The sequence below is a fragment of the Cuculus canorus genome, chromosome 11 (assembly GCF_017976375.1).
Source record: "Cuculus canorus isolate bCucCan1 chromosome 11, bCucCan1.pri, whole genome shotgun sequence".
Lineage (NCBI taxonomy): Eukaryota > Metazoa > Chordata > Aves > Cuculiformes > Cuculidae > Cuculus > Cuculus canorus.
The window spans coordinates 15,582,671-15,598,291 of record NC_071411.1 but is presented as its reverse complement, the minus strand read 5'-3'; the positions used below and the strand labels follow the sequence as shown (position 1 = coordinate 15,598,291).

The 15,621-nt window shown below is 38.9% G+C and overlaps 1 protein-coding gene across 1 annotated transcript in view; it reads left to right on the top strand.

Annotated features, from left to right (window-relative positions):
• The window catches only part of TAFA1 (TAFA chemokine like family member 1), a 239,343-nt gene that overhangs the window by 212,521 nt on the left and 11,201 nt on the right, over positions 1 to 15,621 (top strand). The window contains exon 4 of the mRNA XM_009563106.2: positions 11,253 to 11,377. Within this exon, the coding sequence (XP_009561401.1) occupies positions 11,253 to 11,377 (125 nt within the window). The remainder of the gene's footprint in view (positions 1 to 11,252; positions 11,378 to 15,621) is intronic.

Below are 15,621 nucleotides of genomic sequence, written 5' to 3'. Positions count from 1 at the left end.
ACAGATTTTAGACTGTGAGATAAATTTTGATACTTAGACTATGGAAATTTAAGTGCTCTATAGGTACGTTATTTATGTCACAGCAATTCCCACTACATGGAAGAGAATTTGTACCGTATCAACTCTTCACAGCAGAGACAATTGCAAATTAACTAAGCTACCTCCTGAAGAAATTTGCAAGCTCTGCTGTTTGGTACCACTCCACATAAAGCGTCACACAACATACAAGCTCACAGTACCATCATTAGGAGAATAAAACCTCCCTTATTTTATCACTTCGAGTTGAATCATCCCTACGATGAGAGCACAGGGCACCTGACCCTACTTTGCAGTGTGAGTTCGTTGGTTGGTGGGGGTTTATGTTTACTCCACCAGCTATAAACCTACTATGTTCTGAACATATTTCTGTAGTTAATAAGGTCTGAAAATACCTGATGGATACAGACAATAGCAAAATTGCTGCAGGGTCATCCATGGTTGCACTCGTCAGGGCTTTGATCCGCATAACTTTACTCTGAAAATCAAACAGCCACATGCCGACAAGCAGGTAATGAAGACTGTGGTTCTGCTACTGGACAGGACAAAGACAAGTGATGGTGAATGTTTTGGACATAAGGATGACTGCTCCAGCAGGTGCTTGTGCTGGTTGAACTGAGGAGGACAAGAAGGTCCCTCTAGACTTGCATCTTGTCACCATGACAATGCCAGCAAACAGCTGCTCACGCCCCAACCCCAGCTTCATGTGGCGGGATCAGCCTGTCCAGAAGGATGATACCTCAAGGAAGGGGTCACCTGTAAAATTACAAAACTGACTCACTGAAGTGATGGCTGAAATCCACATTTAATCCAATACCGGAATGTATTGCTGAATCTGCCAATACCACTCAAGCAGGCAAGAGGGTAAGACCAGTGAGGATATTCAGATCCTTCTAAGACAGTAGATTCTTATAATGAGCTCAAAATTATGGAAGGTTTTGATTCGGGCATTTTCCAGTTCTTATTGTTATCCTTCTCTCATCCTTTTTAAGGGAAAAATAGCAGATGGCTTCATGTAAATCACACTTCTTAGCAGTCCAAAAATTTTTTCCAAAAATTCCTTGCTATCCCGATTTTAGGAAACAGGTTACCCTTTCACTGCTCACACCAATCTCTGATTGGTGTGCTGTCAGTTCTTGTCGGGCCTTGAAAGCAGAAAGAATGTAGTATTTTTCATAGAAAAAAAAAAAACAAAAAACAAAAAAACGTGACTATGTAATAGCTTGCATTTAAAAAAAAAATCCCCTGGAAAAATATATACAAAGCTTAAAAAAAAACAGGTGGGCTTTTATTGACAAATACCACATAAATCATGTTATGTGTTATTAATTTCTACATATTCAATAGAAGTTTTTTCCATATTTATTTGTTTACAAGAATCTTCTCTGTGGACTAGGAACAAGAGACAAATAGTACACAATTTATACCCAAGCACCACACCAGATCTTAATTTCATAACTGATAACTATCCAATATATTATGCATGCTTTGTTATGCCTTATGAATGCATTACAGTTATATAATTTATTCATTTTCAGTGTTCTTTCACAGAGTGCTTTGCTGCTAAGCTATGTTTCTGGCACTTCATTCAGTCAAAATTTCATAATAGACTTTCACCCTTCAGAGCCCATCTTGCAGCTTTTCCCTTCTGCCTCGCTAGCCCCAGCCTCCTGCAGCACAGGGGATTCACGTTTGAGCAAACAGCAACTTTTACAGACAACAGATTTGGTCCAAAGCCTGCAAAAACTAAGGAGGATTTTTTTTTTCCTGCCTCTTCAGTAACTGTTGGATCAGACCCTATACAGAGATCATTGGTTTCTAATGCAAAACCAAGCAACAATTATTCATCTTGGTTGCTCACTTCCACCATCACAAGGGACAAAGTCATAGCAATTATATCTTGGGTTCAGCAAAGTCATTTCCCAGCAATGCTGCTTGTGTGAGCAAACATCTCCACAGCAACATCAGGACCACAACAGCTCACTAGGCAGAGATACATAGATATAGATATTTTTATACACACACACACACACACACACACACACACACACACACACACATATATATAAAAAAAACTTGGGGTCCCTGCAGCCACTGGAGGAATACCATCGGAAGGCTACCTACAAACCTCTGTACCTCTGTGTACATGCCTCAAGCTCATCTTGCAGCCTGGCTCCTCTGTCTCTGAGTTTCAACTCTTTCCTTTACTTTGTTAATGAAAAATTAGCATTGCATGGAGATATTTTCCTTTTTTTGATGGCACACCAGTCCTCCACCCTGGTCTGAAATGTGTGTAAATATTTATAAGCAGCTTCCTATTGTCTTTCAAAAAATGTATAATTTTGCTGCAGTTCATTGGCATTTCATTAAATATATAATAAGATTAAGCTTTTGCTAGGCTGTCTAGAAGCAGTTCAAAAAGGGTGTAAATAACACTGCTATGCTGCACAAGTATTTTATCAACCCGCTCTCAGCTTTGCTTTGCACTGAAGGACCAATTCAGTTCTAAAGTTTAGTAATAAGTAGCAGCAATAGGTCTCCCTAACCTACAAAAATATCAGTGTTCCCCATATACTTTGGAAGGAGGTCCTCAGCCACCTGCATTCATTTCAGCTTCCCACACATGAGCATTCCAAGTTTTCATTAGTCTCATTAGTGTCAGCAGGTTGCTCTCAAATGACCCATTGTCTTTGCAGTGAGTTTGTGTCAAACACCAATAAACTTGCAGACATAAAACTCTAGATAAAGGTGAGCGGTTCAACACTTGCCTTAGATGTTGCTGTGCATGAATCCAAGAATTTCCAAGAAAAACTGTAAGGCTGTGTCCTAGCACTCTGGAAGGTCATAGAACATGCACTGTGTGCTTTTGGGGAGACAAGCTTATTATACATGGTTTGTTTTATCATTTTGTGTCCTTGTCTCTGCCACAGATATCTGCAAAAACCTGTTTTGTTGAGGTTTGCTCTGCGTTTCATTGTAGAAGTCAAGTTTCCAGGTAGATAATGCAGGAAAGGTTCAGTTATAATATCAACTCTTATCCGTAACTGTCAGAGAAAAAATATTAAGCATTGGTCATGTCTGAGCTCAATGGAATGTAGAATAGTTAAAGTCAATGATATCTTTTGACTATTTTGCGTATGCTCATACTTTAGCAAATGAGAACCATACAGGGCTTGAGAGTCAGCTGCCAAGTACAGTTCAACTGGCCTGGGACCTGCTGAGATGTCTGGGAAGAGGCCTCCAAGCCTGACAGCTTCTGGTGGCTTCCTTTTTTATCACCTTAAAATCTGAGACTTTGAAAGGATCTCACCTGCACACAGTGCTGCTTAGATCTCAGACGCTACCCAATGCTAGATAATTATGCATTCCTACAGTTCCCCTTAAAATCTGCATGTTTTCATCCTTGTACCTAGCTAACAAAAGAGGGTTTTACCTCTGAACAACAGTACGTATTTGGAAGTACTCAGAGGACTTGAGTTACTGTCATTTTTAATGCAAGCGTGAATGTGATGATGCACCTTCAACTCTCCATGAAGGCGCCAACCATGAGAAATCATGGTTTTACTTCAGTTATGGATGCCCCTCGGCCATATATCTAAGCAACATTTTTTTTCAATGGTGTAAAGAGAGGGACATAGAAAAATGACAAAGCTGCACCGTATGATCCTCCCAGGCTCAACAGCATTGAGGGCTAGAAATTCCCTTGCAAGATCTAAGCTATTTCGTATGAAATCTACTCTTTAGCAGACCGTCTCTATTCCGTTGGAAGTCGGGCATGTGCTTCAAAACCTTCTGGCAGCACACATAATTCATATAATTTTGATATTACTATTTATTACTGTAGCACCTACAAAATGCACTCTCAGTCCGCAGTACAATTCTTCTAGTTGTACCGATGCAGAAAAAAAAAGACCAGTCCCAAATTGGGGCAATACAGTGTTGAATTTCAGTAGGTCAGTAGAGACAGAGGGGAACACAGAAGGAAGTAAGGCAAAAATAACTCGTCCTCTTAAGAAAAGAAAATAGCAAATGGAAAATCGGTATAGCAAGAAGATAATTTACCTGTAGTAGCAGAGAAAGTCAGAAGCAGAGCTGGGATTAAACAAGCCTCGGGAGTGTCTGATTCTCAGGCCATTAGCCAACACCATCTTTAGTAGTCATATTGTTATGAGGAAAGTACACAACACGCTTATGTTGTTTTTTGCAATTTACCTACCAGTATGCCAACTGTTAGAAAATGGCAATAGAAGTGTTTTTTCACTAGTGAGTCTTCTCATACTGTTGAATTAGCACCCTTTTTGATGGTTTATGCAGATCTTAAATAGAAAGTGTTCATGGATTCTTTGCATCTAATCTGCCCTTTCATGTTTTATGGGCATATCTTAATGCAGTCCACAGGGTTGTTCAGATACGTATTACACTCTTAAAAATATCCTATTTTGGTTGCTGACGGCACTGCAATGACAAATCAAGAATTCTGGATGGAAAAAAAATAGAAAAACATATAAAGCCCTACAATTCTTTCTGCCAGTGTATTGATAAAACATTGTTCAAAAACCTGAACAATGTTGCAAAATCGGAAAGTGCTAGAAGAAATAAATCTAATGTGGTGATCTCTTTTTAATGTTTACTACAATTAAAAGATGTTAAATTAACTCAGCAAGACTAGATCTGAGACAATTAGGACATATGAGAGATCACTTGCCAGACTGGTTGTACTGTTCTTGTATTTTAAACTGGAGAAATGTCGGTTTTCCCAGAGTTATGTGAGGTCTGTTGTCAAAGTCTGCAAGTATTACACTGTGTGAGCATTAGATTGATGCTTCTAAAATTGAATAAGATTGAATTAAGAAGATAGTTTGATCGGCTCCCTGTAGGAAACATCCTGTATTTCTTCTAGACAGCATTTGTTACAGATTTGTATTCTTTGACTTCTCAGTCTACTGCTTTACAGCTCCCAGAGCAAATGATATCTCGGTCTGTTTAGGAAATACATAACCTTTCAGATGACGTGGTCTTTCACTCTGGTTTTCTCATCCTCCTGGAAAGTGTTTTCCCGCCCCTGTAATTCATTCCACACCCCATGACATCCTAATAAAGTAAGAGAAGCTACGTGTCTCATTCAGTTCTCTGAGATTTTGTTTTGTAAGAAAAAGAACATGGGGTTGCAGATTCTCCTATTCTACTTCAGAACAGGGTTTTTTTTAAAAAAAAAAAGAAAATGACCTGGAAGATTTTACTTACCTCTCTGCTTTTGCCATTGCCAAAAGCCTCCATCAGTGTAAGAGTCTCTCATGGGGAGTTTGAACTTCCCTTTAATCTAATCCATTTAGAAAATGACTCACAATTTATTGAATAAAGTGGCTAAAATTGATATCTTTTCATTAAGCTGACAAAGTCTTTTTCACTGCTGGTGTCTGTGAAATGTGTTCTCTATTTAAATTTTATTTATATCAATCTTTTCTGGTGGAAACTAGATTAAAATGGAATGCTTTATACTTACAGTAAAAACTTTCCCATCCTGCAATGAGTGTTATAGTGGTTTTGAAAAAGAACTGTGTTTCCTATTCCTCGGAGTCTCATGATACCTATGATCAGGAGGAAGCACAATCTACTATCACTATTCCTTTGTATTCTATTTCTATATCAACAAAATCTGTACAGTTTATCACAGGCAGAAAGAAATAGCTGCTGTGGCTTTGTAATGGCAAATGCAGAGGCAATCTTGGAACGTTTTAATACATAGCATGTTCCCTCTAAACTGCTGAAAAATGCATGATGGTACTTTACTCTGTTTTCATATTTCAAGGTCTTCCATAAACATGAATTAAAGTTATGTATTACTCCGTGAGTATTGTCATATTGTTACATTGTTAAACATAATGCCTTTATACTTATTGTCATATGTGCTTTGTCATATTGTTAAAGTAATTTCCTAAATATAAATGCAGAAAAGTTACAGGAGAATCCTATCTGCAAGAAAAAAGTCTTTGCATTTTTTATCCAATTTAGAGTAGCAAACATGGCACAACCAAGTGCCTGCGAGTTTCTGGGCTGTGTGTGCACATTTTCTCCCAGGCCACCCTCTGCCCATGTCCTGTTAATCACTTGTAACAGTGCAGTTGGTCACCGCTTTGAACAACTGAGTAGCTGCAATTCAGTGCAAGAACCTGAAGACCAGGAAATGTGAAACTCAACAAGTTTGAGAGTGTCAACAGGTTAGGAGGTTTTAATTAAACAGATTGTGGTTTTTTTTCCAAATGCTAATTGATTCCAGAGGAAGATGACATAATTAGTGTTTCTACATTGATTTGATCTCAGTTTAGGTGTAGATATTTGAAGGTGTTCAGTGCATTTTTACTATCATCCCATAATAGAATAATTTGCTACTGAAATTCAAGAGCAGAACATGCCCAGCCAGCTCTCTTCATGCATCAAACCTTTGTCCTCTAGATGATGCACATGAACAAATCAAAAAGCTGTCACTACCCTTATGCAACCTACAAAGGTTCTTATGAACTTTGCAGGCTGAAGCCCACTGAATTCAGGCTAAGTTGAAAATTCCTCGCCTAAGGCTTTGGGCATTATGTTTGGGAACAAATTCATTTTAAAATGCAGTAGAACTGTGCAAACATTAGCAAACATAAGCTGTTCTCTTGCTCTTTCCCTGTATTCAGTCTGATCACCAGAGCTCTTCTCTGTAGTTTAGTTCTGTCTGGTACACATGATTAGCAAATGCCATTTCAACCAAATGCTTTTTTGCTTGTTAATCCATGCAGACTAAATACATCAAAAGTTAAATATTTTGATCAAAAAAAAAATGCTTTGCAAACAAAGATAAAAAAAACCCAAAAACAGTGTGAATTGGACTGGAAAAAAATGTCAAGAGTTTTCCTAAGAAAGTTGCTTCTCTTTCCAGCTCCATTAGTTATATGCTCAGAGTTTAATATTCCTTATAAAAGAGGCATTTTCTTGAAAATAACTGATATAAGAAATCCCTTGTTTACCCTAGCAGGAGCTGGGGAACCGAAAAAAAAAAACCAACCCCCCAAACGAAATACAAACCAGGAGAAGTTGGGCCTCTTTTGCATCAAATCATTTTTCTTTCCCCATGGCTGAGGGTATCTGTCTCAGTCAAATCAGCCTTGCATGAAAAACCTCCGTGCTTCATGTATTCCCCAGACAGTGAGAAGAACACAATGAAAAGCACTCCAAAACATTATAGGTATCTAATTCAGCATGATGTGAGCACTCGCAGCCTGTGATGCCTGGTGACTAATGCGATTCTGTAATTCTCATCCAGAATTAGCAGTTCAGGTCACCAAGAAGCTCAGGTTCCTCGGGATCTTGAATGCAAACCACCCTGAGGGAAAGCATCTTAGCTTGAACGATTCTCTCTCACACATGACTGCTTCAGCAGTCTAACCTAAATGTAGAGAAGCTGAATTGTATTCCCTAGGGAAGCTTTTCTCCCCCTCTCCCCACACAGGTGTACCTAATATCAAATGCTGCAAACTGTGATTCATTTTGAAGCTTTTTCCTGCTTCTTTGAACAGAGCTGGAGGTGTAAAACTTTGAAATCAAGTAGACCTCAAAGGATCATCAGTGCCCAAGAAGGACAACTGGTCCTAAAGATTAAAGGACTCATAATAGAGAGAAACTCTATAACCACAAGACCAAAAGAAAATAATTTTCATTGGGGTCTGGGCGCCCCTGCCACAGCGTGGTGCCAAGGACTAGACCGTAGGGAGCTTTGTAGTGCTTCAGACTTACAAAGGATTTTGACCATCTATTAGAGAAAAATAGGAGGTTTTCATCTGCGAATGGCCTTAGTTTCCTCTCTATAAAAGGAGCCTTGCCTCCAGCCCAGTTATACTGGGCAGAGAAAGGTGAGAGAACTCACTAACTGTACTTCGAACACAGATTTTTATACACACACTAAAGCCTGCACACTATTAGATGACTCAACGTTATTGTTTAGCACTGACTTTGCATTTGATTATTTTTCAAGGTAAATACCCAAATACTTGGGCTGTGTTTAACAGCATTGGTAAGTAGTTAGACCATGTTAATTGCTGTGAACAGCATTGCTTCTCTGTGCTGCTTCTCAGTCTGTATTCATCTCATGTCTCGGCTTTATATTGTGAGTTCCCCAGGGCAGGGTGTTTGGTTTTGCTGTTTTTAGTACCTAGCATCAGAGGATCCTTCTCCTGGTTAGTTAATACTACAGCACTGCTACTAGTAAATAATTATGATCATTGCTTTTGATTCCATATCACGGGATTATCCTCACATGTTCTGATGATGTTCTATTCTGATGATTGCTTTGAAGGCCGGTGTTTAGCAGGATATGGTTTTTCAGTTTGCCCACTGTACAATCTATTATCAGAGTGCAGATTCAGCCCTCGTGTGCCTTTTCATGCATAGCAAAGAGAGATATTTCTTCTCTCCACTGTTAGCAGCATTAATGATACCCTTCTGTAAACGATGTGTGAATAGCGTCGTGAAACTGCCTTGCAAGCGGAGGTCTAAAGGGCTCTTTTGTGTATGTTGTACACATGGAGAAATTATATATTACATGATAAAAATGAGATATAAGCTGTGAGAAGTAATAGGAAAGACAACACAGAAAGCTACATAATCACTGTAGGTCCCTTCCAACTGAACTATTTCTATTCTTTCTATTCTAAGCTTAGCTTACTTGCTCCAATTTACTCAGCTCTTCTTCCAGACCAAAGGAGCTTTCAAATCCAAGAAATTTCTCCCCAGGTTTCAAGTAAATTCAGCAGGTGAAAACCATATCCCTGTTAGGGCAGTTATTCAGCAGATCTGCTGGTACAGTCACATTCCAAGTGAAGTCCTGTTTTGGTGATACTAACTGGGACTCCTGAATTGCAGTAGTTTCTCATTGGAATTAATGACCTGGCCCAGAAATATTGCTTCTCATTCTGGTTTATCTTTCACTAAGATGGGCTATACTTGGATCCGCTCCAGCATAGCCCACTAAATATCTTGACCATATGCCATTCAGATCAACCGTGTGACTCAGCAAGGAGCAAATGCTGGTTTTTCCAGCATATCTGAGGAACAAAGATCTCACCTTCCCACAGGATGTCTTAATTGCACTTGAAATAAAAGTGAAAGTTAACAAAGGTACAGTTGACCTTCTTTACAGGATTTCCCACTCTATGTTTACCATTTTTATTTCCCAGAGGTTACCACCAGCTTTACATAAAAAAACCAGCTTCCTTTTTGGACCCATGATATATTTCCATGTTCATTTAACCAATCTAAATTATTTCCCTCTGTTACATTTTTTCCTAAGTAATACAGTATTTGGCTAAGTTTAGGTATAAGCATGTGTATGTAGGTCTCCGGTTAGTAAATATATATAATAGATATCCATTTATAGTAATACACACCTACATGCCTGCATTTGTGTGTGCTGTTTGTTAGTCTGCAGCAAAAGAAGCTGTGTCAGAAAGCCATGGGAGCATTAAGGAGAGGGAATTATGTCAGACAGCCAAACGAAGTGGCTGAGGGCTGATCCTGCTAGCAGTGGTTCATTTTTCATGGACCACAATGAAAAAACAAAATGCTAAACTGGAACAGTCTTATGAGAAGCTAGTTTTCCTTTCGGAACTAGGATCAAAACAGGAACCATTCCTAGTAAATTAGGATTGGAGTAATAAAGTCAGCTGCTTAGGTGAGATAACAGCAGGTCTGGTAAGATAATATGTGTGTAACTCTGTGTAGATGATGCTGATGATATATAGCTTTGAAGATATGGTCATCCTGTGGCCACCTATCCTAATCTAAAACGAGAATGCGGTTCAAGCGTCATTGAAAGTGCCAGAGTCGCTCATTTTTGACTTGTTGAGTCTTTCTCTTCTACAATCTCTTCCTGTTCTGGGTGCCACACAGAGCCTTGTCTTGCATGATAAAATGTGATACACACTTTTTAGTCTAGGAGTATCTGTGGGTTTGGTGTATTTATTTTTCAGTGTGGTTTGGGCATATGTTAGAGATTTGAGAAAAATAAACTTGTAGCTTCATCTGCATATCTGTGAATTAAGGGAATGGACATCAGTAACAGGTGCAGATACATCTTTGGGTGTTTCTTTAGGACTTTGTGAGCATAAACAGATCCCAACTAGGTAAAAAATAAATCTTTAATTATAAACTCTGAAATGTCCTTAAATCAATGCATGCATAGCATTTTCCAGAGTTGAATAGTGTAATACAAGGTAGTCCACGGCTTCAGAGGTATTTTATGGGCTTGAAGAAGCTATGTGGGGAGATATGAAGGGTTAAGCATCTCTCTTGGAGTCAGTGTGTAAGAAGCTTTGACAGTTAGGTTTCATGAGTGCAACCGTGAAATTAATTCTTACCGGGGAAATCAAACCACAGACAGAGCCACTGATGCACCAACTAGTCACGGTTTGCAAGGTTAGCTAAAGTTTATCAAAATCCCCAGACAAAAAATGTCATTAATATACAGTTAAGGTTATAGACAGATACCAATTCCCAGGGAAGAAACACTCATTAAGGTACACTCAAGGTTGTAAACATATGTGCCAATTAAATTCAAAGAACAAGATCCAAACACTGTCATTATTTACCATGTTAAATATTTGGAAATTAAAAGTTACTGTTAGAGATAATATGATTTCTATAACATTCATCATCAACAAACTGAACTAACTTCTGCTGCTATTCAGTATTATGTTACCATTTCCAGTTGTGGCGCTCCCTGTCACAGGATATTGTGAAAGCTAAAAGTCTTCCTAGGTTCAAAAACTGTGCATAGACTTGAGGAAGAAAAAGCCAGCTGTAGGTATTGAAAGCAAAGCAGACACGGTTTATTCTAGAGTACCTTGAGCCACAAGTCCTGAAGACCTGGAGAATATTCTGAGGGAAATCTCTTTCAACTTGCCTTGGACTTATATGTTTGTAAAGAGCAGACTGACCCCCACAGAGACAGGACATTAGAGTGGATGGTCCTCTGGTCTGAAAGAGTATTGCTGCCATCACAGCATTGCCCACAGTCACAGCATGATAGTAGGCTAGTAGATGTGCAGTCCTTCAACTAGGTTTCAGTTGAAGGGTTTAGAAGGGACGTTCTGCCCGTTAAATGCAGCGTTAGACACTTGAGATACTATACAATTGGATTTTTCATTCTAACAGAGTTGTGAACATTATCTTTTCTCTTTTAGCTTCAATAGTGATTGGGAAATGGTGGTGCGAGATGGAGCCCTGCCTAGAAGGAGAGGAATGTAAGACATTGCCTGATAATTCTGGATGGATGTGTGCGACTGGCAATAAAATCAAGACCACCAGAGTAAGTCGTCTTTCTGTTTGTACATAGAAGGTCTTAATAGGAAAGGGAGTAACTAATAATTGCTCACACATCATCATCTTTTCCATCATCATGTCTGCTGTAAAAGTCTTAAAGATCGCTGCACACCTCGTCAGACACCCGACCATTCTGGCCATAATTTAGCGAATATTTGCATGGATTCAGGCTGGTCAGCTGAGTCTGGGCTTGATAAGCAGCAAGTTGGAACTGCTGGATCACCAGATCACTTTCTTACAGACATCACCTCAGAAAAAAAAGCTACTGCATGTCATTGGGTCCCTTTCTGGTGGCTAAAGAGAAAAGCATTTGATGGAAGGGATCTTCTGGATCTATATCCATTCCTTGACTGTTCCCGTCCACACCTGTATTAAAAGCTGTAAAGGTGCTTTGTAGAATGAAGCAGTGCTGAGGTCTCAAAGGTGCCTTTCAGGTCTTAATTCATAGCAGATTAAGCGCTGTGCACCTATTAGTGACATACTCTTGAGATGTTGAAGATTCAGGTAACGCAGGCCAAGAGGTGATACCAACTCTCATGTTGCGTTGCTAGGAAAATGCAAAGATACGGCTGCAAAGAGAGCGTCTGAATGAGCTGGCTGAACTCCTAATATGAGATTACCTTTGGGGAAAAAAAAGGTTATTTTAAAAATAGATTCTAGCTTTTCTTTTGCATTGTGCAATTGTTTCACAACCATTTTCTTAAAGCAGCCACCTATTCCTGTTTTCAACAATTTTAATTAAGTCATTGTCATACTACAATTGAAGCTTTTTCCAAAAAAATGACATGATTGTCAGGTCAAAGAATTTCTTTTTAATAAATGAATAAATTTTGTTTTCCAGTGAAGTGGAAAATAACTTTTGAAACTTGCTAAATGAGAAAAAGCAAATTTCAAGTATTTTTTCCCTATTTATTAAGAAGTTATAGATACTCATACTCAGATACTAATTCACACAAACGTGAAGCTTAGTGTCATGATTTCCGAACTTCTTCCTTTTTCTACAGTCCTAACTCGAGTCATTTTTCATATCCTCTAGGGCTTTGGTTAAAGGAGGAGATGTTACCCCAACTGATCCCCGTGCCTTATGAATTCTTTTCTTTCCTTCCATATGACTTACCTCAGGATAAATGCTTTGTTTCGCAATTCTAGTTTTGTGAACGGTGCCTTCTGTCATACATAATCTTACCACCACATTGAATTACTTAATTATGTATTAACATAGGAGATTTTCTTTGCAGAAGGAAGTAAGTGGCCTCTGAAAACAGGATGGCTATTGACTTTTTGCCATCTCCCACAGCAAAGGAGAAAGGATGGACAGCACTGTGATTCTTTGGCACGATTTCTTCCTAGAGTGTCATTGTTGCTGCAAACTGCTCTATGTTCACAACTAAAACAGCTTTGGAAGATTGTGCCCTGTAGTGCAATTAAAAATATAACAAGCCTACTACATGTCTTTTCAGGGAGGCAACATTTTTCTCACTGAATTAGAGATTTAAAATGAAAGGAAGTTATATTAAAGAAATAATAAGCAACATGAAAAAGAAGGTTATACTTTTGTTAAATTACAATAATTCAGTACTTCCGCAGTCTGTCTGCAAATTGTATCATTTAGGAATTGAATTTTTTTTCTGTGAAATTGTCCTTTTCTTAACTCCCCCAACCCTCATCATATAAACTAGTTTTAGGCGATAGCCTGCATCTAGAAGTGATTGCTAGAAATTTAGCAGCTTCATTAATATGCAGATGTATGGTCCAATCTATTCAGTATGCATTATTGTATTTCATTTAAATTAAATGCTTACACAGAGTGAGGGCTCATAACTGAAAAAATGTTTCTTCATTTACCCACAGGAGTTATTTTAATTAGCTTGTAAGGGGAGTACCTTATGGTGCCGCTTCCAGTAGAATTTTGCTTTGTTGCTTTTAAAATATCATTACGGAACCCGATTGACAAAGGCAACATGACATGATGTGCTTAGCAACTGTCTCTTGCATTTTTCTAAGTAAAACTCCTACTTCATAATCCCTGAAACTTTGCTGGAATCCATACTGCTGCACCAAGTCTAGCAACATAAATATAAAATAATATAATAGAAGCAATCAGATCCTGAAACAGGCAAATTTTTTCTTTGTTTTGTCATTTCAGATGGCATCAGAGAAAGAGATTACACTATAACCTGTACTGACCCCAGTCCATGGCTGCAAGACTGGGCCATGTGTGTCTAATTTATGTAGTTAAGGAAGTTAAGAAAGCAGAAGAAACAAGACAAATCAGTCAACATCCTAGATATATCTGTGGTGATTAGACCAAGTCACCATGGGCTGTGAACTGTTTTAACGAAGGCATTTCCTTACATAAAAACCATTCACTTTAGCAGCTGCTGTCCCGACAAGGAGAATATTAGTATTTATGACTTGCAGGATTAAAATACCTATGAGTATATTCTTCACAGCCCAAAGTAAATCACATATAAGCGTGTGTGTGTGTATATAGATATATCAATACATGTATGTACACAATATATGTAATTTTTACAGTGTAGTATATTACTTCATGGTTGGTTCTCAGATGTCTTAAGTACTGATTAGTGTCAAAAGAAGGTGGAAAATAGATCCAGTGAAGGTTTTGTCAGCATGTCCTCCATTCCTTCCTTTTCATGCATTTATTCTTGTGTTTAGTCCTGTAGCATAGCTCACCAATTAAGTTGCTAAAGCCAAAGATACAAAGCTCACAGCCTCTGTAAATTGATTTGTTTTCTATTGATGATCAGAGCAGGTGACAAACAGTGGAAAGAAATCATTTTGTAATTCAATTTTTGGACCTGTTTCAACATATTTTTTTTTTTTAATCCTAATTCACTCCTCTTTTTAAAAAGCATAAATTTCACTGCTTTCTGGAAAAACTTGGTGCTCTTGGATCTGTACTAGGACCTGGCTGGAGATCATATCACTCCATTTCAGCAGAGCAACCAGCACCAAGGGAAAGACAAGAGCACAGTCTCAGTCCGGATGCTGGGAGATGGTGCCTACAAGGGCACATAAATGCCTCTAAGAACCAGAGCTGCCCAAGAACATGAACACATGGCTCTTCATGCATCCCATGTTTTGTCACTTCCCACCTCAGCAAGGGAGTCACTCACAAGCTCTTGACATTGGGTTGGTGTCTGCACACAACTTTGTACATACTCTTTGCAGGTCCCTTGAGGAGCACAGTGCTCTCCCCGGGGCTTTCTGCCCGGGCTCATGTGCACACTGCACTGCAAAGTGCCCTTTTTATGTAATCCACACTAATAACACCTGGCATTCATATATTAGCCCCATAAATACCGCAAAAAAAATGTTTTTCCACTGATACTCTACAGAAGTACACCTCCCACCTAGCAGAGAAGCTCAGCTTGGAGCTTCTGTCCAGTTTCACATCCCGAGCCCTCTATGACATCCACTGAACCCCAAGTTTTCAGAGTAACACTTGGTTTACCATACATTTTGCCATCAGAGAAATGCACCATTTTACAGTGTCCCAAGAAACCTGAGCATCACATTTCTTAGCATCCACTGCTCAATTCATGCTGCACGGAATAGCAGCTGAGGTGTCTACAGCCCCTTGACTCTGTGGTCCCTCGTCATTCTCTGCTCCTACACCAACCAAACAAATCCTGAGGCTGTGTAAAAACCAGAAATGGATGTATTCATCCCCAAGAGAGTAAACCCAGCAAGGTCACTTGACAGTGGCAAATCAAGAGAGCAGAAAATGGGAACTGGGGGAACGGAGGAAATGGTAAATGGATCTATTTGCTGTTTCTAAGCTGTCCAACTAGGTTAATATGTCAGGTGATTTCCAGATTAAGATTTTCTTTAGAGCAGTAAAGAAATCCCTGTCTTTCGGTGATAATAGTCTCTGTAATTAAGAGGTCAGTTCAAAGGGGGAGAGCGTAAGATAGTAAATATCTCTTGCTATAAGACTTACTGCTGCATTTCATTATATCACCTAGTGCTTAGCTAATAATTTGTAGCCCTGATTTAATGCCTGAGCCTGCTTGTTTTCAAGTCAATTTAAGTTTCACTGCTGATCTAGTTGTCCAGCAAAGGGTTGGACCCCTTGTGTCATTCTTCTGTGTGCACGAAAGAAACAAAAGCCTCTCATCGAGAGAGCTATATTTGCTTCTGGTCAGTCCTTATTTCAGCATCTTAAAGAAAACTCTGGGCACTGGTATTTCCTCTTCAAGCCAT